The 25,711-nt window shown below is 31.1% G+C and overlaps 3 protein-coding genes across 7 annotated transcripts; all 3 read left to right on the forward strand.

Moving 5' to 3' along the window:
* The first annotated feature begins 5,581 nt into the window (after positions 1 to 5,581).
* On the forward strand, positions 5,582 to 8,540 carry ADC2 (arginine decarboxylase 2). The gene has a single exon (XM_068624485.2). It carries the CDS (start codon positions 6,199 to 6,201, stop codon positions 8,251 to 8,253), a length of 2,055 nt encoding a protein of 684 aa, XP_068480586.2. The 5' UTR covers positions 5,582 to 6,198; the 3' UTR covers positions 8,254 to 8,540.
* Positions 8,541 to 20,392: 11,852 nt separating this feature from the next.
* Positions 20,393 to 25,461, forward strand: LOC137822626 (ubiquitin fusion degradation protein 1 B). Of its 5 annotated transcripts, none has more exons than XM_068627542.2 (9): positions 20,393 to 20,623; positions 20,866 to 20,940; positions 21,507 to 21,555; positions 21,649 to 21,681; positions 21,761 to 21,882; positions 21,998 to 22,128; positions 22,431 to 22,645; positions 22,735 to 22,946; positions 23,021 to 25,461. In XM_068627542.2, the coding sequence occupies exons 4-9, from the start codon at positions 21,654 to 21,656 to the stop codon at positions 23,108 to 23,110; spliced, it is 798 nt and encodes a 265-aa protein (XP_068483643.2). In that variant the 5' UTR covers positions 20,393 to 20,623; positions 20,866 to 20,940; positions 21,507 to 21,555; positions 21,649 to 21,653; the 3' UTR covers positions 23,111 to 25,461. The 5 variants fall into 5 exon arrangements, with proteins under 5 accessions (XP_068483643.2, XP_068483640.2, XP_068483641.2 ...); XM_068627539.2 differs by having other exon boundaries at positions 20,394 to 20,623; positions 21,531 to 21,555; XM_068627540.2 differs by having other exon boundaries at positions 20,397 to 20,623; positions 21,531 to 21,555; positions 23,025 to 23,361.
* LOC137821776 (30S ribosomal protein S31) lies at positions 25,076 to 25,461 on the forward strand. Its single transcript, XM_068626529.2, has one exon. It carries the CDS (start codon positions 25,076 to 25,078, stop codon positions 25,322 to 25,324), a length of 249 nt encoding a protein of 82 aa, XP_068482630.2. The 3' UTR covers positions 25,325 to 25,461.
* Positions 25,462 to 25,711: the final 250 nt, after the last annotated feature.

The following is a 25,711-nucleotide window of genomic DNA, read 5'->3' on the forward strand; positions in this document are numbered from 1 at the left end:
GTTATTCAACAAATTATCAGTACTAGATTTGGTGTGCCATTTTTTATACAAATATTGTTATTATTTGTATAAGTAACTACTTAACCATCTTATCAATAAAGAAACTTTAAGCAGTCATTTTTAAATTTCTGTGATATATCTGTGCATTTTGAATGTTCATAGTAATCTCTTAATGATGGAAACAATAATGGTCTTCTTATCTTATTATTTACGTGTATCTCACAATATTCAAAACTTGTTTTATTTTGAAGTTGTATATATTTTTTTCCAATAAATTTGTCTGATTTTAATACACCTATATATATAATTAACATATATTGAGATTGATAAATCATTTTATAATTGGATATTGAAAAAGTTTAGAACGAATTTATAAACTATTAAAAGTCAGAAAATTGTGGACCAATATTACCACGTCTTAAATAATTGGAAAAGAAGAAACATACTAGATATGTCGTATGACATATTGCACAAATGACATTCAACTTGTAGATGAGCCAAAATCATACTTTATCAATTTTTATTTACTGTGGAAGATATCACACAATAACAATTAAAGGGCAATTTCCATGGATAACCACCAAAATTAAACAAAACAAATTTGAAATTGTTTTTTTAGTACGAACTTACGAGCTTCTAATACTTGAATGTGAAGTAGTAAACAAAATACGCCTACGTGATATTATAAGTATCACATGTGAATAGAAAGTAAAATATAAAACATGGTTACGTGCGTCGATCTAGGCCGTAACCGTCACTTTAATTATAAGTTAGTGGTAGTAAATAACTAAATCTTGCCGTTGATTTAAATGCGTTCACTGTACGAATCTATTGGCGATACCTTAACTGAAAATCAAATAATATAAAAAAAACTTGAAATATTCAAATATTGAATTAGACTGGATAAAATCTTAAGTTTAATTTAATAAACTTAATCTATACATTCCCTTCTTTAATTTTTTTCAATTTTTATTTTATTTTATTCTTATATTAATATTTGATTTGATTTTATTATTATATTAATATTTGATTTGATTTTATTATTATATTAATATTTTATTTTATTTTATTATTATGAGTATTGCGTAATTTTTTATTTTTTTAAATTTTTAAAATCTTAAATTTTCATAACTTTTAAATTTTAGATTTTTCAAAATTTCAAATCTTAAACCTTTTCGAAACACTTTAAAATTTAAAAATTTTCAAATTTTTTAAACTTTTGGAAATACTTCAAATTTTCAAATTTTAAATTTTCATAATTTTTAAATTTTCATAATTTTTAAATTTTTAAATATTTTTTAAATTTAAAACTAAACTGAATGTTTTATAAACCCATCCAACTTTTTTTTCGTTTTCTATTTTCGTATTCAAAATATCAAAAGTCGTAGTTTCATTCCAAGAACCACGAAATCAACTAGTAAGTACGGTTTCTCAATGACTTCTGCATCGTTCTGCATCGTTGACATTGACAAATTTGTAAGTATGTATATAATTATTATTTTTTTTGTTTCTTATAATAATTGGCAAAACCATTCCATAAACAACAATTCTACATTTTCAGTTTCGTCGACATTTTTTTATGTACTTACTTGTTGTCTAATTAATTATTATTTTTTTTTCTTTTTTTTATAATATCATATGAGTGAATCTCTCATTTGGTGAAGGAATATGTGAGACTTTTCAAAATGACCAATTTTTGCTTTCCTTGATTGCCATCAACCCGACAAACCCGAATCCCCTTATCCACCACACTGCATTATATCTAAAATGTACTTAAAATAATTTTTTTATATTATCAATTGTAATGGTAAAGTCTACTTTTATTGTAATTACTTAATGTATGATCTTTATATTAGATTGTTGTTGTAGTTGTTGTACTTAGTTTTTGTTAAACACGTGTTGGAATGGTATGTTTAAAAAGTGACATAGTTTATCGGTTGAAATAAACAAAAAGGAACAAGAGAACTACATGTTTTGTTCTGTTAGCAGTTTTCGTGTTGGGTTGTTTCAACAATATGTAATTATTAGATTTCTCGTTTGATTGCCTTTGAGTTTATAAATCTCCCGTGGTTGGAAAATGACCCCAATGCAACAATCAGGCAAAAAGAATGCATTCATGGGTTCTTTGGATCAACTGAGAGATGATTGTAATGTCTTCATTGATTGGGTGAAGTTATTGGGTAAAAACATTTTTAAAACTATAATCTTTTGAGTATTATTTTATTTTATGGACCAATATTTTAAACAATGAATAGTAGTATATAACTAAAAGAACACATTTGCTTTGGTAAATTTTTGTGAAACACGACTTTTTAGTTAAAGGTTTTTCTTATTATTTTTTTAGCCACAATTTTCATATCCCATTCTTCTTCTTTTAATAAGAAAGTTTTTGTTTTATAAAACTCAATATGGATTGTCTTTTGTAAAAGATACATGTAAATTTAAAGAGAGAAAAAATGCGTGTTGTTGAGTTTTCTATATCTCATGATAAAAAATAAGTAAGAATATTGATGTAAAATCACACCGAGTAATTGATTAATATTTAGGCAATATTAATAGAATATAATAATTGATATTTTGTATTTTACAGTTTCTTACTTTAACTATCATTTTATTTTTTCTATTTTTCTTTTATTTTATGAGCAATTTTATTTTAATTTTATTTTATGAAAAAATTTAATTTTAGTTTATATCTTAAAGGGAGACTATCATAACAGATAAAGCTAAATTTACAAAGTGAGACTTGCTCAGGAACATTGCACAATTGCATATATAGAAGGATGATCAATAACTCGCATTGGTTAAACCAATTGACACTAAGGTATAATGATTTTACATAATGACGATGATAATGACTTTTTTTTCATAATGTACTATAAATTTATATTGTTAATATAAGTGTGCAAATAATAACATTTTTTTATTAGAATTTTAATATCAAACATAAATATAGATAAATAAAAAATGCGGATACACAGGTGCGAGAGCGTTTGTGTTCACGAGTTAAATTGTATACACTTATATATCTATATTGGTATCTTTATACATGTATAAAATTGTATTCTAACCTTAGAATAAGTTGAGGTTGACCATCAACTTAACGGGTGTAGCTCGGTTAGATTTTAGCCTTATAATAAACTAAGGTTGACCATTGCATGAATGAATCTACATTGGTTAGATTTCAACCTTAGAATAAACTAATGTTGACCATCGACTAAACGAGTCTAACTCGATTAAATTCCAACCATAGATTAAACTAAGGTTGACCACTAACTGAGTAAATTGTTTAGTATCTGACAATAGAAGCAACAAAACAATGAACGTAAAACAACTGAATGATTAAAATGAACTATGCAAGAAATAAATGTTGATATGTCAAATTTCTATATTTTAACATGTGTAGAGGAAACTTAGCACTTTTTAAATTTTTGTATTTTCCAAAATTAATATTTTTGTACGCTAATATAATGTTTAGTATTTTTCAGACTTTATTTTATAGTTTTTCAAATGTTGTGCCTTTAGACGTGCATACTTAATATTGTGCATATTTAATATTTTCATCTTCTAAGTAAAAATAGTGTGATACTTTAAACGATGAAATAAAAACATAGTAATAAGGCAACATAGAGTATAAGCATGAAACAAATACTATTAAGCTTAAGACTTAAAAGCACGTAATGTAACTTGTAACAAAAAAGAACTATTCTTCTTCCACCAGTTGTCCATTCACAATGTCTTATAAGGGTTAATGGCAGAAAGATCCAGATCAGGACAAAACGATAAGGAAGAATATGATCGTATTAGACACAACTTACATCGTAATTTATTTCTTAGTTTTCACTGGATAAACATCTTTGCCTCATTTACTCGACTTGAGGTTGAGGGTTGTATTGATAATTGGATTGATCTACTATTAACATGGAATGTAACTTATCTAAAATTGGTTATGAGAACTATTAATTATTAACAATATAGTACTTGAAATCATTGAGAATATAAAAACTTTAAAAATTAGATTAAGAGGATAATAAGCAACTAACTACGTCCTATAAGATACATCTCTCATTACGAGTAATGAGACTCAACTTAAATGTTTTGGTTTGAAGCCATTTAAACTTTGAACCATAATATAATTCCAAGCTCCAAAGCAGCTTGGATGCAATGATTGACCATAAAAATTCGAGATTGTTTCATAGCACGAGGTCAAAGTAATCAAATTATCTAAACTAATTGGATCAAGGTAAGTTCGTTAATACATTGCAAAACAATTCGATACTCTTAATAAAAGTATAATTTGATTAAGTTAGTTAAAAAATAAAAATGGTCAAATCAAAAGTCATTTGACCACAACAAAACTTAGTATTATCATTACATGGTAATAATTACTTGGCAAAAACTATGACCAAAGCTTAAAATTCAAAATAAAAACTCGATTATAGTAAAATCGAAAACAAAACTTAGTATTATCGTTTCATGGTAATAATTATTGTTTTAATTACACTAAAATTGGATCTTTAAGCTAGATATTCTCAAACGAGAGTTATATGAATGATTGCAAAGTCCAACCTAAGGTTACTTGTGAAAATACAATCCATTTTTCAAAAACATATGATAAAAATTACTAGAGCTTAAAATTCAAAATAAAAGTTCCATTATCCTAAAACTCAAAATAAAAATTCGATTACCCTAAAAACAAAACTTAACATTATCGTTTTATATTAATAAATATTGTTTTAATTAAACTTTAATTATATTAAGCTCAGATCATTGAGTTAGGTTAAACCAAAACTATATAAATGGTCACAAAATCCGTCCTAAAAAAGCTAGTCATAAAAATGCGATCCATTTTTTTTTCCAGAACTCATAAAAAAATATGAATAAAACTTAGAATTTAAATAAAAACCCGATTACTTAGATTCTGGAACTTGTGGAACTTTGAGAATATAGTACCACTCGAAATAAGCAAAACCACTTCCAAATTCAAATAATTTAGATTCACTTTAAAACTATTTTCTATTACAACATAGATTAGCTACATATTTGATAATAGATTATTCATTCAAATATTTGATAACCATTGGATATTTCATTTGATCTAAAATTCTATAAATATAATTTTCTGCTCTAAAAGAGTATTAAATTTCATCTTTTAAGACATTTAATATCGTATATATAGCTTTTAATAACTTCAGTAGGATTGAAGAATATTCTCCAAAATAATTTATTTTAAAAGTGTTTAATTAATTAATTAATGTAATATTAATTATGTTATTGTATTTGATATTTTTGTGGAAAGATTAGAGTACTAAAATTAAATAATAGTGAAAGAAGTTAAATTATTTGAAGATAAGAGTTGTAGGAGAATAATAGGAGAAGATGAAATGCAGGACAAGTAATAGCTGGAAATGGCTAGAAAGAAAAGGGTTTAGGAGAGAGGTCCCACAGTGCAGAAGCCACGCGGCAACTCGACGCTGATTAATCGCAATAATGATGCAGAATCCTTCTAAACTCCAAAAACATTGTAACTACATTTAATTTAAGCATAGTTGAAAGGAAAATGGATAATTTTTTTATTTAAGTGAAGGGTGGTGTGGGAGCGTGATAGACACGGAAATGTGAATAATAATGTTGAGGCCCAGGGCCCAAAAGCCCATTACGTTGCTTCCCTAACCAACCCACCCGTCTTCCTAGTTGCTTCCCTCGTTCACAGCCTCTATAAATTGGCTTTTACGTTCATGCAATTCTCGCCCAGTCGCACCTTCGTAGAAGCCTTAATTTTCTCTCTCGTTCCTAATCTGTAACTCCTTCAAATACTGTTCCAGCCTTGTACTCTGTGTCCTTCCCTCGTTTGCGGTATTCACTTCCGTATTTTCTGCATTTTAGTTTTAGATCTCTCTCCAGCACCAGATCTGGTGCAGGGAGTGGGTTGGGTTGGGTTCAACAATTGTGTGAGTCTTGCTCCTGAGGGGTAGGCGTGGGGATACCAGAGTCTTTTCGGGAAGGAAGAGAGGGGACTCTCCGTTTTCAATAGATCTTCCACTGTCTTCTTTTGAGGGGGAAGCCGGGGCCTCGGCCTCGGCGGCTTTCAAAGCCCCCACCTTCACAACCCTATCAACAAAACCCTAACCGTATTCTTTTCTTTTTTCCCTCTATTTTTATTCATTTTCTAATTCATTTTGATCGTCGCCGCCTCAAGAGATGCCTGCCCTGGCTTGTTGCGTGGATGCTGCACCACCTCCCGGCTATGCATTTGCCGGTGACATCTCTTTTCCGGCGCCGGTCGCCTTTACCGACGTTCCTCTGCCTACGACAGACGACAACACTAGCCATTGGTCGCCGTCCCTCTCCGCCGCTCTCTATAACGTCGACGGATGGGGCGGCCCCTACTTTGCCGTCAACGCAGCCGGGAACATCTCCGTGCGCTCCCACGGGTCTGCCACCCTGCCGCACCAGGAGATCGATTTGCTGAAGATTGTCAAGAAGGCCTCCGATCCTAAATCTATCGGCGGCCTCGGCCTTCAGCTTCCCCTCATTGTCCGCTTCCCGGACGTTCTCAAGAACCGCTTGGAGTGCCTGCAGTCGGCGTTTGATTACGCAATCCAGTCTGAGGGTTACGGCTCCCATTACCAAGGAGTTTACCCAGTGAAATGCAACCAGGACCGATTCGTAGTAGAGGACATCGTCAAATTCGGTTCGCCCTTCCGGTTCGGTCTGGAGGCAGGTTCCAAACCGGAACTCCTTCTGGCTATGAGCTGTTTGTGCAAAGGCAACCCTGACGCGTTGTTGATATGTAACGGCTTCAAAGACGCGGAGTACATTTCTCTTGCCCTGGTCGCCAACAAGCTCGCCCTCAACACCGTGATTGTTCTGGAGCAAGAGGAGGAGGTTGATTTAATCATTGAATTGAGTAAGAAGCTTTGCATTAAGCCTGTGATTGGGCTGCGTGCGAAGCTCCGAACCAAGCATTCTGGCCATTTTGGTGGGACTTCAGGCGAGAAAGGCAAGTTTGGTCTGACCACCGCTCAGATTCTGAGGGTTGTGAAAAAGCTGGACCTCGCTGGCATGCTGGATTGCTTGCAACTGCTGCATTTTCATATTGGTTCTCAGATTCCCTCGACAGCGTTGCTTGCAGATGGCGTGGGAGAGGCTGCACAGATTTATTGTGAACTGGTTCGGCTCGGGGCGAACATGCGGGTCATCGATATTGGAGGTGGACTGGGCATTGATTACGACGGTTCCAAGTCGTGTGACTCTGATATATCAGTCGGTTATAGTCTGGAGGAGTATGCTTCCGCGGTTGTTCACGCGATTCAGTGTGTGTGCGATCGAAAGTCCGTTAAGAACCCTGTTATCTGTAGCGAGAGTGGAAGGGCCATTGTGTCTCATCAGTCGATCTTGGTTTTTGAGGCGGTCGGAACGAGCACTACCGTCGGCGGAGTCTCTTCGGCATTTTCTGCCCCATATGTGGCGGGGGATTTGTCGGAGGACTATCGTTTTCTGTCGGAGGCGGCGTTTGGAGGGGACTATGAAAGCTGTTTGGCGTACACGGAGGAGCTGAAGGAGCGGTGTGTGGAGCAGTTCAAACAGGGGGCGGTGTGTATGGAACAGCTGGCAGCGGTGGATGGGTTGTGTGAGTTGGTTAGGAAGGCAGTTGGGGCTGGGGAACCTGTTCGGAGATACCATGTGAACCTGTCTGTTTTCACTTCCATTCCTGATGCGTGGGGCATTGAACAGGTGTTTCCGATCATCCCCATTCATCGGTTGGACGAGAAGCCTTCCGTTAGGGGTATTCTCTCGGATTTGACTTGCGACAGCGATGGCAAGATTGACAAATTCATCAACGGGGAGTCCAGCCTGCCGCTGCATGAAGTTGAAGGAGGTAGTTACTATTTGGGAATGTTCTTGGGTGGGGCCTACGAGGAGGCGCTCGGTGGATTCCACAACTTGTTCGGCGGTCCCAGCGTTGTGAGGGTGTCGCAGAGTGATGGCCCTCACAGCTTCGCAGTCACGAGGGCCGTGCCGGGTCCATCCTGTGGAGATGTTCTTCGAGTGATGCAGCACCAGCCCGAGCTCATGTTCGAGACTCTCAAGCACCGTGCATACGAGTATGTCAGCCACGACAATGCTGCGGTTCTGGCCTCTGGGCTTGCTCGCACTTTTGACAGGATGCCTTATCTGGTTCCCCTGTCTTCCTTTGGTGATGCTGACGCCGCTGCCGCTCCCGAGGACGAGGGCGTGCCGTGGTCTTATTAGGGCTCGTGTTTGCTTGAAATGGGTTTCGCATTCTCATTCCATTTCTGTCTGTTCGTGTTGCTTGTTTGTTGTCGTTCGTCGTGGTCGTCGAACTCTTCAATTTTTCTTTTTCAGCTTTCGCTGTTTTTAGTTTAGCACAGGATGCAGGACAAGGACAGGTTCAGTCAGTTATTGTTTTCTGCATTTTGTTTCGAATCAAATGTCTATTACTTTCGTCAAGTTCTAGAGTAACAAATTTTATTGTTGCCTTGCTTGTTATACTTAGAATAAAAATGTTCTGTTATGGACATTCATTTTTTTTTTCGCACTTTTTTTGGCTTGTTTGTGTTTTGTGGCTCAAAATTGAACTGGCTTCATCGTGTGTGTGTGTATTGAGTGCTGTGTGGTGAGGCATGGAGATAGCGTAGTAGAAGAAAAAGGTTTAAAGGGTTTATTCTGATAGTGATGCCATTATTGTTGGTGGGGGGGCCTTCTGAAGATTTTTGGCGTTGTGTCGTTACTGAACCTCAATGGATGTTTAAAATGCGGTAGGTAAAGTATATGATGCATGTGGGTCGTGGTCTTCTTATTCCTAGTTACAACAACTTCAGAATTGGCATTGGCATTGGCAGGTAGTAATAGAGAAACTAATTTGCTTGTTATCTTGTTTGTTCAAGATTGGGATGCCGTGCTGCATTTGTTGATTTCTTTGCGTGTGGGGTTGATTGGATGCTTGGCGTAGCCCAATCATGCAAGACACGCGAGTTCTATGAAGGGATGTTTTTATAAAAAAGAATTCTATTCTCTATAACTTTCACAAACATGTTACTGTTACATTACATATGCTTCTGTAGCATATTAATATAATTTACTGTTTGATAAAAAAAGGTTCCAATCTCTGTTGTCACAATAAGACAACAAGTTTTTAAACCAAGAAGCCTGCTTGCCCGCTTAATTTTTACTTCATTAAAAACATTTATATATATGGAAGGTTGACCTCAATCAGACTTCTCTCTAGGATGGAAGCCCTCATGAAAACATCAATAGCAATTAATTTTTTTAGATTTTGTATGCACTAACATGGTGGTGGTAATTCAAACAGGTAGCCTGTTAGGAACATGCATGCTCGGATTTTGTATGTACGCCCAATACTAAGTTTTGGTTGAACAAAAAATAAGTTTCGTATTGATTTAATATTTTAGTTATATGATTTCCTTAAAAATTATACTTATACTATTAAGATTTTAATGACTTGTTATATCTAGATGTGTCAAATAAAAGAATAGAATGTAGGTTGAATTCTTGACCACTTCAACTTGGCCCACAGTTGACCAGAAGATATCCCACAATTTTTAGCATTGAGGTGGAAGAGTGTCGATTGTATATGTTTGGTTGAGAAACTACTAAGAGGACATATAATCTCCAAGTCTTAAGTGTTGAAACATGAAGAGATTCAGTCGTATAAGTAAGTTGTGTAGGCAAGTTACCATACACTAACCCAATGCCAGATATTTACATTGTTGTTTAGTTACCACTTTGAAAGATTTCCCCCCACTTGACTACCGGTTATAATATCATGATGCTGACCTACCACCACAATACTAATAAACTTATAATTTCCCCTCTGAATTTGTTTCCTTTGTACAAGATCTAAGATAATTTCGTCAAAGGTTATATCTGATCTGAGCATCAAAATCTTATCTTTTCGTTTCCCTCACATGGCTAGAGAAAGGAGATGTTGTTCAGAAATGTCGATGCAGAGTCTTCTACAACATCTAGTTCACCAAGTTTCATTCATCCATCTTTGGGAAACTAGTGACATAGAGGTAATTCTACTGTTTCATCTCGATGCCCTTAGTAGTATTTACTTTCTTAGATAATTATTAGCTGACTATCAACTATATATCATTTTTACATTTATTGTATGAAAAAACTGAGTGAAAACAAGAAACAATCCATTAGAAACAACCCAAATTTCAGTCTTTCACTGCGACAAAGTAATAAAAAATGATTGTTTCATAAATTAGGGCCGTACACATATACTAGCCAATAATTATACTTAAGTTGATTATGGCTATGAGTGTCAAAAGATAAAGGAGAGAGAACAGTCCTTTCATAAATTATGGCCGTATAGCCAATAATTATACTTCCGTTGATTGTGGCTCTCAGTGTGACATTGAATCTCACTAATGCTATTACAAGAATCATAATTCACTTGAAAAATGAGATTATTTATTCTTTCATACACAATAATTATAATATACATACATGACCCACCACACCCTCCAAGTGTTGTCGAAATTTACCCAAAAATGAATGTGTACAAAATGTTTATCTTATTTAACATTTATCATTTTCTCTGAACATAGAATTAAATATTAGGTTCAAAAATCTTGACCAGGCTTCGGACACAAATCACATGTTAATCTTGCATTGCATACGTTCCCTACAAGATTTATAATATTAAAAAAAAGTTTAAAAAGATAGAATACTTTTGAAATGAAAATTAAAAACTCAATTACATGAATCCTAGTAACAGCTTTTTCTTTAACTGCTGTGGCACGAATGTTCCCATGTGATTAAATTTTTGTTGTCGGGTAAGATTTACATATGCTGGAGCTACTGTTGTTTGTTTCTTGATTATTTAGTTATGCATTGCGCATGTATATTGGTTAAGAATGAAAGGCTGTGATGTACACTCTGCATGCTTATCTACAGTTTAAGGTTGTGGTCACGCTTAGTCCTTTGTTTTGTCCACGTGTTTTGTGTTGTTTATTTTGTTCTTTCGGGTTCATGCAATGGACTTCAATTTTAAAATATACTTGCTTCAACACTCCTGTCTCATGTACAATTTGGTGTTGTACATTATCTTTAATCTTTGCAAAAGTAACAGCTCACTAAATATCTCCATCACAAGACAAAAGAGATTACCATCAAAAGATAAGAAAGAAGCTCCATAGAACGTGATACATTGATGAGGTTTTTCTTCGGATTTTACTTTTTATTAACTTCTTTTTAATTAATATATTTATTATTTAATCCCTACAAATTTAAATTTTTGTTAGAGATTAAAGGGTTTTTTATTCACTACTTTTCTTCCACATATTTAACACACTCAAGTTTTTTTTCTGACTCGCAATATAATCTTAGATTTTTAATTTTCAAAATTTAAATAAAAATCAATTTATGATATTTGCAAAAAGGAAAAATGTATTCAAATCAAATAAACATTAACACTGTCTTTATTTATTTATTTACATATTATTTTTTGTTGACGCATTAAGTTTCGATCACAATGAATAATTAGTATTTTTGTCACTGCATTATAAGAACACATGTTCATTTTATACAACGATTTTATAATAAATAAACACTTAAATAAATAATTTATATTATACTTAAAATTTATATAAATAATTTTTAACATATAAATTATATTTTTAAATTTACAATTATAATACTGTGATATATTATTATTATTATTATTTAAATTATTTTTTAAAAATATTGGAAGTTAAGATAGAATTGAAAGCATTTAAAATAATAGATTGAAAAAAAGAAGAAGTTAAATTTAATGATTTAGTTGATGTTAAAAGCATGTGAGTTTGTGGAATGTTTTCATAAAAGGTAATTCATAAAATTATTAATTTTGTTTTTCTAATTCATATAAATGAACATAAATTTATATAGTTTATATGGTTGGTGGAAGTATCACTTTTGCTTCTCAAAAGTACCAAGGTAAGTTCTTTAGATGTTTTTACTCTGTTGTGTGTCTAAATGTATTCTAGAATTATAAAAAGTTCTTAAACATATTTTAAACTAAACACATACACTTTTTTTTTTCTTAAAGCACAACAGACGAAGCCAATAATTCCTTTAGTAGATAAAAAAATCACTTGCCCTTTTGAATTTTAGAATCACATAGTTTTTAGTTAGGCATGTAAGTTGAACATTTTAGAGGAATAAGAATAGGGTTTTTGGAATATGAATGGAATAGATAGGAATGCGGAATGAACAAGTTCCATGCTCAGCATAATACACCACAGGAATAGGCATATAGTGTGTTGTTATCTTTACCATTATGCATGGTGCTTCGAAGGTGAATAACCACTTTATGGGACCATTCATTGAGTTGACAGAATTAAAGTTAAACCCAAAAGCATCTTTTAATCTGTTATGCTGTTTATGGCGGTGAATTAATTTCCCTTAAATTGCTCTCTGTATATTCTCTGTATATTATGTATGGTCCATCTTCATTAATAGTAATAATACTTTCACTTTAGCCACTTTCCAACTACTGCACCTTCTCCAGGAGGAACAGATCAAAGCTTTGAAAGTGCCCAATTTTAACTGAAACACTGCACGGGTATCATATTCCACTTTCTACAGTTTCAATTGGTTAACAATTTTCAAATGTTGCTATGTTACTCTTCATTTTTGTAAACCTTAGTGACAGAATAGTCAAAAGGAATAATTTACTAGGCATGGTTTCGTCTCATCTTTTTATTCTTTTTCAAAATAAGAAAATAATATATTTATTTTCATGTTTGATGCTATTCTTAGATTTTTTTTCATCAATAGAAATTCGGCTCAGATTTACAACATTTATTCTCATAAACTAATATACTTTTCATGTTTTACATCCTTTTCACTTTTATGATGAAGGAATGAGAAAAATTATTTTAGTAATGGAATTCATAAAAATAACAAGAGGCAATCAAATATATTTTTAAGAATATATTCTAGTCAAAATTTCGTGTGATTGATTGTATTAGAATATTTATGCTTATTATTTTCCTTATATAACCACTACAAAAATTTATAATTTTAGTAGAGGTTTATTATTATTTTCCTTATATAACCATTACAAAAATTTATAATTTTAGTAGAGGTTTATTAGTGAAGGAAGACACTTAATAGAGGTTATTCAAATTTCTAATAAATTACACACTTTTTAGAGGTTTTTATTAAATTTCTGGTAACCATCAAGTATTTTTTTAATAAAAATAAGCAGAAGTAAAGAATTGTAATTATGTTCCTTTCAATTTGCTCTTGCTTCTCCTTCTTTTTAATTATACTATGTAATGTATATCCTAGGTTTTCATTTCCTTCCAACTCAGAGCATTATTTTTCGTCTTGATTTTTAACAGGTATGCCTTCTTTCAAAATTCAATGGCCTCATTATCTTCTTTCCCTCTCTGTTTTGCCTTTTATTTTCTCCTTCCACCTCACCACCACCATCATGTATCGAGCATACTCTTTCTCTTCTTCTTAATCTTTCTTTTTCAATTTTTTTCCTTTATTTTTTTGGTTGGGTTGAGTGTGGGGAGCAAGAGAATGGAGAAGAAGAAGACTCAGAAGGTTAAGGGGAGGACACAATCACGAAGCTCGGGGAACAAGTAGCTGAGGCAGAATGCTGTTGCACCGATCTCGGGAAAAAGAGAATGACAATGTTGCATACTAGGAAGAGTGCGAAGGGACATCACGAGAATGCGAGGATTTCAATAAGTGTTTGTGATGTTGCCTTTGAATTTGGTTAACCACGGTGTTGGTTTCATTGGAATCCTCAAAACCCCTCACCTATACGATTCCATTTCTGAATTCAAGGTTGAGTCTTTATCCATGGAATTGATGGTATGTTTCAATTTTGGGAAGTTGCCTATTTGATCAGTTTTTTTTTTTTATATCTTGCGTTTTTGTTTGACTTGTCTTTGTTGGTGCAGATTTTATTTGAGGGAAATGGGTTCATGTTTGCTTGCAAGGGTATAGATTCAAAGAAAATGTGCGTGCTTATTTTTCGGTAACGGGAATGACACAAAAGAGACGTCATTATAATTTTTTATTAAGATAATTGAATAATGATTAGGGATTAGGGAGATGTTCTCCACACAAGCTGGACACACTAAGCCTGTGTTTGGATTGAGGGGGTGACACTGTAGCCACAGATGGATGTGGGGTGCCACCCCGTTTGAATTTGTTGATGGTGGAGGGTGAGGGTGAGAGTTAGGGGAAAGTTGGCCAAAATGAGGGACCTTTCAGAAGTGAAGAGAAAGGAGAGGGTGAGTGAGTGAATGCCAGGTAGGATGAGTGCAAAGTCATTTGTGCCTTCAGTATTGTGTGTGAATTTTGGACGTATATGAGATGACTTTTCAGCAACGTGGAAGCATGCATGCACAGTGGTAGGTGAGGAAGCTTTTCAGCAAGCGCATGAGATTCCTAACCATGGTTCATGAATCTCTTTAACCAACTTCAATGCTCAATGAATGCATAACTAAGTTGGTGAGAGAGAGGATGACCGTAATAAAGAGAGTGGTGCAACACTATATATCTGGCATATGCAGTTCTTCACAAAGCACAAAGAGTTCTTCACAAAGCACAAACAACATTATAGAGAGCTTGGAGAGGGTTGTGAGTAAGCATAGTGGTAGGAGAGTGCGCTTGGTTTTTCGTCTCTGACCTCAGGTGAGCTTTGTGTGAATTTTGTTTCATGCATAACCGATTAACACTGAAAATGAACGTATCATATAATCGATTATGTAAAGAAAAATAATTGATAATCGATTATGCTCATGACATAATCGATTACCTGTAAATATTTTCGTGAGAGAATCGATTATGGTGATTTTTGAACTACATGCATAATCGATTATGTGACATAAACTTTTGGATAATCGATTATGTGCTGTTTTGAACAGAAGTGATAATCGATTATGTTTCTTAATTTTTCAGATTTTTGATTTTGTGTTTTTTGAACTAATTTTTGAATGATTTTTTTTTCAGACATAGTTTCATCTTCTTAGACTTGCATTGTATTGTGGTTTTGTTATGCTCTTTTGAGGTAGTGTGGGTTTTTTTTTTTAAATTGTGTTTGGATGTTTATTTTTATTTTAAATTTAATTTGTTTAAATTATTTTAAAATACTTGTTAATTAGTTTTTAATTTTAGATGTGAATGTTTAAAAAAACTAAAATAGTTATATTAGTAAATTAAATATTGTGTTAAGTTATTATCTAAAATTGTATAATGGAAAAATTTCATGAAATTTGAATATGTTATTTTTGTGATATAAATTGAATTTACAGATTGAAATTAAAGATCTGAATCTATTTTTTTAAAATATATTTATTAAAAAGATTATAAAAATTATTACAGTAATTTAAAAAAACAGAAAAACCAAATATACAGAAGATTTTTTTAACATTTAACAATGTTAATAAATAAATTTATGAATGTGTACATAGTAATTATTTTTGTTTAACTTTGAAGCTGTTAATAAATAAATTTTTTGATTTAAATTTACAGAATAGATTATTTTTTTGAAATTATTATTTTTACAGAATGTAAATATAATTTTTTAATGTTATTTTTTAAAACAAATATTAATTAAAAAAACAGAAAAATATTACATAATAAGTTAATTTTTTTAATAAGATGCTTACATAGTTACTATTTTTGAACATTTAATTCTTTATGAAAAAATAAATTTATTTATTTGAAATGATTATTTTTACATAATGGAAATAGAAATTTTGAATGCTATATTTTATATTTTTGGACATTTTACATATACATACCATAATTATATGAAATACATATAATTTATTTATCATAGTTTACATAAATTTGTTAATGTTATTATGAAAAAATTAAAACAAATATTGTAGTAATTAAAAAGAACAGAAAAAATTACATAATAAATTCGATGTTTTAATAATATGTGTAGATAGTTAATATTTTTTGAACATTTAATGCTTTATAAAAAAATCATTTATTTATTTGAAATTATTATTTTTATAGAATAGAAATACAAATTTTTAATGTTATATTTTTTTATATATTTTTTTATTTTACATAAACATATGAAATATATATAATTTATTTCTCATAATTTACATAAATTGTTAATATTATTATTTAAAAATTAAATCAAATATTGTAGTAATTTAAAAAAAAAACAGAAAAAAGGTTACATAATAAATTAGAATTTTTAATAATATGGTTACTTAGTTAATATTTTTTGAACATGAAATTGTTTATAAAAATAGATTTATTTATTTGAAATTATTATTTTTACAGAATAGAAATAGAAATTTGGAATGCTATTTTTATATTTTTTAAAATTTAGTTTTTATAAATAATACATTTGTTTATTTATAGTTAATATTTTGACATAATGCATGAATGCTGTAAGGATCTAGACAAAATTACATTAGAGTAGAAGTGGTATATGTTAAATGACTCCTGAATAATTTTAAATGAAAAGGGCATATAAATAGAAATTCAGTTATTCAGATTTCATTTTAAAAAGAACCATCATCTCTCTATAAAGTTCTTTTCCTTTCCTCTCCCTTCTCTCTTTCTCTCTACAATTCTGACTTCCTCGTTCATCTGTTCGACGATCAGAGTCCACCATCATACTCCTGGCAGTGAGTACTACAAGACTGCCCGATCAGAATCTCTGATAGAGTAAGTTCATTTTTGCTCTTCTCTTTGAGTCAAATTTGGAACTTGTTAGGTTGTTTTCTTCCTTGCTTGCATGTGACCCTTTTAGCTTCAGGGTTAATCTCTGTTAGCTCAGGGTCTTAGTGATATAGTTAGATTTTTTTATTAGGACTCTGTGTTACAGGTTAAGTTACCTTTGGGTTCTTGGTGGTTTTGGAGCTCTTAGCGAATATCTGCTGATTTTCAGGTAAGGGAAGCTAGCCTTAATTTCCAATAGAACACTAGGCTAGAAGATTTGAAGGTGAAATTGGATATATGATTGCTGTTATACAACTTAATGTTGTTGAGTATTGGTTGTTGATGTTGATTAGAGTAATTTTAGCTATAACAGGGACTTTGTTAATTTGGGTGCTATCTGGTGTGATTTCGATCAATCTAAAATATTTTCGTTCAAACCAAAATTTCTGGATGCTCTCTAGTGTGATTTCGATCAACCTAAAATATTTTCGTTCAAACCAAAATTTCTGGGTGCTCTCTGGTGTGATTTCGACCAACCTAAAATATTTTTGTTCAAACCAAAATTTCTAGATGCTCTCTGGTGTGATTTCAATCAACCTAAAATATTTTCGTTCAAACCAAAATTTCTGGGTGCTCTCTGGTGTGATTTCGATCAACCTAAAATATTTTCGTTCAAACCAAAATTTTGTATACATATATGAATATTGCTATTTTTATTATTTTATCATAGTTTATTTTAGATTACTATTGTTGATAACTTTTTGGATATATTTAGATTATTAGAAAGTTAAATTATATGTTATGATTGTATGATGTATTGATGTGTTAAAAGAAGTGTGCAATGATGTGAAAGTAAGATCAAGACATAGTATTTTCAGGAAAGAAAATACCGTGTTAGGATTGTTTAGGATGTGTATTGACTAGGGATTCGTCTAGAAGGAGATATCCTGACTCTACTGAGATAATGGAATCATATAGATGAAGTTATTCAGGTGGTGAGAGTCGAAGGAGGTTCATATGGATGGGTAAGTTGTTTGAAAGATAACTAACTTGACCTGTTATATGAGTTAACCCTGTCATACTAGGAGAGAGATGATAATGAGATTATTTATGCGCATAGCTGTGTGGATTTCACAGTGATTTAGTATGACAGGTGCCGATCTCTGAGTCTAAGTCAACGCACGAGTCTTCCGGAAGTAGGGTCAAGTGTCTATGTGAGATGAGTCCGTGGAAGTCTGACATGTGAAAGAGGAATATTAAATTTTAATAGACACTTGATGATTTGAGAATTTGTATGAAGCTTGATGATTTATGTTTTATTAATTTCAAAGAGAAATTTTATAGAATTTTATTTGATATGGCTAGCTTACCCTGTTATTTGTTTGTGTTGTTTCTTATATGTGATGATCGTGTATTTACACGGGAGCAGATGATGTTACAGGTGATTGAGCTCCTCCTCAGTGAGAAGCTGGATGATGAAATTATTTTAGTTGAAATTTGAATATTTGTTTTAATTTTATGTAGATATTAAAGTTTTATGAAGAGAAATATGTTTTGCAACATTTTAAGAAAGAGTGGTGGACATATTTGTATTATGTTTATATTTTCTTTTTAATATTTTATACAGATTTTAGTTTTTAGATGTGAGAAAATCTAGGGATGTTACAAATGCAAATTTGACATGTTATAAATTGTAAATGTTAATGTTACATAAGTTTTTATAGAAATTAATAATGTTATAAAAAGTTTTATTGTTACATAATGGAAATGTAATTAAAATAATTAATAATGTTATACAATTTTTTATTGTTACGGAATGTAAATTTAATTTAAAATATTATAAATATTATTGTACTAAAATCCTAAACCAAAAAAATTAAGAGAAGATATATTTATTTGTCGATTGATTAAATTATAATTTTTTTAGTCTATATTTATTTTGTTATATTAGATAAATTAAATGATAAGTCATTTAGAGAAGAATGTTTATTATAATTATTTAAAATTAGATATTAGGGTTACTGTATTGGTGTAGTTTTACACCGAAACGGTAATAGCATTCGGTATTATTAAATATTATTAATATTATTAAATATTATTAGTATTATTAATATTGTTAAATATTATAAATAGTGTTAATATTATTACTTTAGATATCTGTGGGTAATAGTTGGTAGGTAATAGAAATCCATGAGTAATAGTTGGTAAATAATGTTGAATTTACCTACGGATCCAGATCTGTGAGTAATATGCATAGGTAATGTTAAATTTATCTACGGATTTAGGTTTGTGAGTACAAATCTGTAGATAATATTAAATATTTTCAGTGTATAAATATTTAATAGTAGAAATAGTGTTATCTGAAGAAAAAAGTCAGAAACAGTGCTAGATAAAGAATTAAAAACAAAACCGTGTTTAATGAAAAAATAAAAGTTTAAATAGTGTTATTTAGAAAAAAAATCTTTTAACCCTAAACTTCTAATATACAACCTTCACTAATAAACCCCTACTAAAATTATAAATTTTACCCATAATATTTCCTTACATCAAAATATATACAAAATATTTTATTTCATTCTTTTTGTATTGATATTTTTTTCATAAACTTTTATATATTTAATTTTAAATTTTTAAAATTTTAAATTTTTTTCTATTTCATTTTTATAAATATTTAAATTAACTAAAATTTTATAAATGTTTGAAAATGGAAATAGTGTTACTGAGGGAAAAAATTAATAAACAATGCTAAATAGAAAAATAAAGATACTATATGAAGAAATAAAAATATAAATAATATTACGAGAAAAAAAATATTTGAATAAGTTCAAGTACATGGACTTAAAATTATAAATTTTTGTAGTGACGCTTAAGATTTATACTTAGAAAAAGTAATTAATGTTAGTATTTAAATTCTTACGTTGCACAATCAAGTTGTTAATCCGTCATAATTGTAATATTTAGAATATTTTTTCCAGTTATTGGGGACCCCTATATTAACATTTCAATTAAATAAGAAGCGATTCTATAATTATAAAAAAATGTTTATAAACCTTCTTTGGAAATAGAAGATATAGATGCATTACTTTCTGCTCTTTAAAAGCTAAAATTTTAGCCTCTGTTTTGGAGTTTAAACGTAATAATCCAAGTACCCATGTCGACCCGTAAGCACAAAATATATTTAAACAAAATTTTGATGAAATATTTAAAAAAATATGAAAAAATAACGATAAGGATGAGAAGGCTAAGCAAGTGTGGGTTAGGTAGGAGCAACTCTCCTTCATTAATTTTGCATCTCTAAATATTATTTTTGGTATAAAACCGATGTTTGATTGGAACAGAATTCTTAGCTATGTGGATTTAGTTTTTTTTAGAAATTTCTGAAAAAATAACCCTAAATTCTAAACCTTAAACTTTAAACCATAATCTCATTACCAAACATTCTTATGCATAAAAAAAATTATTACATATCACAAACATTCCACGCAAAATTTTAATTATAAGTTACAATATATCTTATTTATTCAGGTAAAAAAAATGATTTCTGAAAATATATTTTTACCATGCAAATTTTGGTTATAAAAAAAATTAAAATTTGTTCTGTGGTGATAGAAGATCCGATTCTACGCTTCATCTTGCGTACTTGTTAAGCACGCTAAGAACATATACGATGTAGATAGATAGATCTAGCTATCTAAACTCACACCAAAAATCAATCACATGGTTATCTTATACCTTCAAAAACAACAGTAAACATCAGTTTTTCTAGTTTTCTACTTCTGCAAGCTCCCTCCCACTTTCAAGTTTCCACCCAACTGCATTGAATTTCGTATCTTTCATAGAATAGCCCAATTTCTAAGCTTGGGATTTGGAAGTTTAGTCGTCTACTTTATATATTCAACTCTTGATACGTGTGAGAGGAGGAAAGAAAATGGTATTCTCTGCATAAATACTATTTATTTCAACCCGTTGAACATTATCTAAATTATTCATTTCAGCTACGTTACTTCTAACGAAATTTCTGTGTACTTCGTATTTTTTTTCAACATTCTTTAATCTATTTCGGCGTCTACACGTTTTTTTACAGTTTAATTAAGAAGCATGCTTTAACCCGTATTAACTCTCTAGTTTACACAGACAGTGAAATAGAACCGTGATGAAGTTTTGGTATTGCAGTTTATTGACGGATATCACGGGACATCATCATTTGAGCAGACATATACATGTTACTCTGCTTCATTTGTTGAAAAGGTCACCATTTCTTAATTACCTCATCACTTTTATTAATTACTGTTCATGCTAAATACTACCTTGTTTATGATTAGGATAAACTAAAACTTACTTGCATGGATTTGTTTGTGAATCTAAGTTACGTGGTTATTTTGAGTTTCAAAAGTTTAGTACCCCGCTTCTAGCGTAGACCTTTGCAACGCATGAAAATGTTACGAGTTTTCCTTTCTTTTTTTAAGTTTAGTTGAGTTTAGAGAATGGGAAAATAATATGCATGGTTATAAAACTTTGCTCAATCTGCCACTTTTCACGAGTGAATGTGATAGAAAAATTATTGAGTGATATTGAATTATCATTTGTTCATCGTTCAATTAACCGTTATAAGATATATCATAAAATGTTATTAATTGTTTTGTATTAAATTTAAAAATTTAAATACGTGTTATTTAGATATGAGTTGAAAGAATAAATAATGATTATTTTACAAAACATTCAATGTAAACTGCAGATAACTTCATCCTTTTCAATAAATTGATTGTATGAATGACCCAGAAATGTATCTTACAGAAAATTATTCTAACTGTCAGTTCTTTTCTTCATGAATTCTGCAGCCCGAAATTGAAAATGGTGATAAAAGTAAGTTTCCACATCTAGCCATGTTTGGTTTAATACTGTATACTCTTTGTTACTTCTAATGAACTGAATATGCTATGATTGTTGCTGCTTCAGTTATAATGCCTCCTTCAGCCCTTGATCATCTAGGTTAGTTTTTCAAGTCTAAACTTACATGTTGATGTCCAACTGAAAAATAACATGACTGATATCGAGTGTAATCTTGCAGCATTTTTACGTATTGATTATCCTATGATGTTTAAACTCACAAATGGTGCTTCTGAGCGGGTTTCTCATTGTGGGGTTCTGGAGTTCATCGCAGATGAAGGAACTATATATATGCCATACTGGGTAGGACTTTAGTCCTTAAGAACTGAAACTTTGTGAATGTGCTTGTTACAAGTTGAATGGATCTCCAGCTCTCTAGTTTCTTAATGCATTGTTTTTAACGAGATGTTCTATACAGATGATGCAGAATATGCTTTTGCAAGAGGGAGACACTGTACGAGTGAAATATGCATCACTTCCAAAGGGAACATACGTTAAATTACAACCCCACACAAAGGACTTTTTTGATATCTCCAATCCAAAAGCTATGTGAGTTGTCGATGATCGAATTAATACATATTAAACATTATAAACTAATATTTCTTCAACACATATCCTTGTAGCAGTGTCAATTCAGGGCTTATGGCCATCAAGTATCAATGGAAGTATTATGCGTATTTCAATATTTGCTTAGATATATGGCATAGAACCAATATGGTCATTAGTGTATTGTTCATTCTATAGACATTGTTACATCTTCTGTATATATTTATTAGACACCTTCTCTATGTTATTCACCAGATAAATAGAAGTATCAACCTTTTAGACTTTGATCTTATTATACGATGCAGCTTAGAGACCAGTTTGAGAAAATTTTCATGCTTGACTACTGGAGATACTATCATGGTGACATACAACAACAAAAGGTATTACTTGGATATTATAGAAACAAAGCCTGCTAATGCTATAAGCATCATCGAGACAGACTGTGAGGTGGACTTTGCTCCTTCCTTGGATTACAAGAATCTTGGAAAGCCTACTATTACAGACAAAACACAAAAGGAAGGTGGATTCATGTTCTTTAGTTGGTGTCTTTTTGCTTATGATCTAAGTTATTTTCCCTGAGAATCTTACTTGACTTTTATCTCCTCACAGGTAAGTTCAATCCATTTGTTGGGACTGGCAGACGCTTGAATGGAAAACCAATTCCTCCTGTTTATTCATCAGGGCATAAATACAAAGGAGCTGATGTTCCAAATGTGAATGCTGTGTCTTCTGCAACATCTAGTTCACCAAATTTTGCTCGTCCATCTGAGAGAAAAGTAGTATTTGGATCAAACTTTTACCGTACAAAAGAAACAGGAAAGGTAATTCTGCTGCTTCTCCTCAATGCCTTCTTCAGTTTTCCCATTAGATGACATCGTTGTCCTATTTATTGTAGGAAGAGATGGAGCCAAAACCAGAGCCACCCCGTCAGAAGCAACTAAGATTTCAGCCTTTCGTAGGGAAGAAGTATTCCCTAAGGGGTTGAGTGATATAAAATCAAAGTATTAGATTATGATATGAATCAAATAAAAGAACAAACTGAGTATCGAAGTTGCCTTTGGTAATCAAAAGTAAAGGAAATAGAAGAATGCTACATTCAAATATCAGGCGCATGCCACTTTTATTAACCAATAATGATACTTACCGTGTTGTGTACTAGTTTTAATGTCCATTGCTACTCATAATCTTGGCTTCTTTTCCTCCCTAAATAATGTGTTATTGAATTAATGTTAGTAATGTGGTCATATTTCTTTGTGAGGCATGACTAATGTGTTCACATGATAACCTACTATATAATATAATATAAAAAATGATATATTTACAACCTATATAGAATAAGGTTGTTAATGTATCATTTTTCATATAATATATTACGATATTTTAGTTATATGGGAAAGATAATTGTAAAAAATGTATAGTATTTAGTTTTCAACTTACACAGTTATGCTAGTTCATTTCTAAACTATTATGTACAAGAATATATGTGATACTTACGCAGTTATGCATGTAGCATAGCCTAAGTAACTGATCATAATATTTACAACTATCCTGTTTTTGTATGGTTTGAGTTAGAGTAGATTGATGAAAATGTGTTAAAGTTGTTCCAGACTAGACTAGGGTAAATTGTAAAATTTGTAAAATTGTGAGAGGATTCGATCGAATATAATCATTTTAAAACTTAAAGAGTTGTAATGTAATACTTTTAAAATTAAAAATAACAATGTATGGTTTTAAAATGAGTGCCGATATAATTTACTCAATAATTAAAATATTTCCAACATGTTACTATATAAAGAAAATAATTTACACTTGATTATGAATATTGTTCTATGAATATTATTAATAAATATCTAACTCCACACATATTTTTCTGGGCTATATTCAACAAGTTGTGAAATAAATTTTATTATTTTAATATTTCAATATTGTAAGAACTACTGTTTATATTTACATACTGTTTCTATTTTATAAATATTGAACAATATTTGAAATATTATTTTTAAGATATATTTTTTGTTAAAAGTTAAAAATGTTGAAATGTGTTTTTAATAATTTAACCTTCCAAGTCAATTATAATAGAGCTCATCTAGTTCACTCATTCAAATGAAATTTATTTGAGTGGAAATAAAAATATAAATCTGGTACCAATAAAAATTATTTGATTCAAATTGAAAATTAGACTAAACTCAATCCATCATGCACACTTGCCATTTCTACTTTTTTTTCAATTTATATTTTGAATTTATCTGTTATATTATGGTTCAATTTAGATACAATTTAAATTATTTTCACATTCTCATGTAATCATAACCTGTTGTTGATTTTGTTATTAATAATAACTACTTATTTATATTTATTTTGGTTTTAATTAAATTTGCTGTTATATTTTTAAAATGTACTTAATTTTTTTTAAAAGAAGATAGTCATATTATCTTAATACAATAAAAGAAGTTAATGGTGTAAAACACGAAAATAAAAGCATAAAAAAATTGTTAAATGAGGAAGACAATGTTAGGCAAAATTACCATTTTTTTCTTAAGAAAATAGATTATGGATTCTATAATCTATATTTTCTATTTATATCTCTTAAATTTTAGAATTTGAAAGGTATTGAAAATACCTTCTGAATTTTGTAATCTACAAATATCTTTCGGATTTTATAATTAAAATATATTATTTTAAATAAATTTATTTTGAATTATAAAATCTGGAACGAAAATTATAATTCGAAGTTTCTTCGCATCATGAAAACATCAATAAAATAAAAGATATTTCTGGTATTTTAAGAGGGGTGCGCAAGAAGCTTTTAGAAATGCAGGACAAAACAGGCCTAATGAGGTCGAAGTTGGGTAAGGCCCATGAATATTGAAACGTAGCCCGGCCCACATGATTTGGCATTCCATTGCAAGTGTTGTCATTGGAAAACCAATGCGGGTTCAGAGGAGGTAGTATGGCTTCAAGTGGTGTGAGCGTGATGCAGCGGTGCAGCGTGGCTGCGCGGTGGTTCATGAAGGCGGAGAGGGCGGCGGCGCCTCCCCAATTGTGTGGGCGCGGGGACAAGAAGACGAAGAAAGGGAAGAGATTCAAGGGATCGTACGGTAACGCTCGGCCGAAAAAGGAGAAGATGATAGAGCGCATAAAGGACAAGGTGGAAGTTCCCAGGTCTACTCCTTGGCCTCTTCCTTTCAAGCTCATCTGATACTCCTCATTCTAGGGTTTACAACTCATGTACTTTCACTATCATTTTCTATTCAATGCTTCACTTTCATACTAGTTTTTACCTAAAAATTCTTCACAAAGGAAAATTAATTCTAATGCTTGTTGATTTGTAATACATATAATGTTCTTCCAGTTAATTATGCAAATAGTCAAAATAAATATAGTAAAAGAAGTCTTGAATAAGAGGTTGTCAGCTGTATGAGTGAGTGGACAGGTCTATATTGGACGCTTCACTAATCTTATTTAGGATTTGCTGAGAGACATATGACTCTTTGTAGATGCAGATATTGTCAGAAGATTGTGGAGGAAATCTTCTTTTTGGATTTGATTTCGTTAGAAAACACAGATATTTGAGCTTAGATGGTTG

Source organism: Phaseolus vulgaris, chromosome 9 (assembly GCF_051622355.1).
Source record: "Phaseolus vulgaris cultivar YP4 chromosome 9, ASM5162235v1, whole genome shotgun sequence".
In the NCBI taxonomy this organism is placed as follows: domain Eukaryota; kingdom Viridiplantae; phylum Streptophyta; class Magnoliopsida; order Fabales; family Fabaceae; genus Phaseolus; species Phaseolus vulgaris.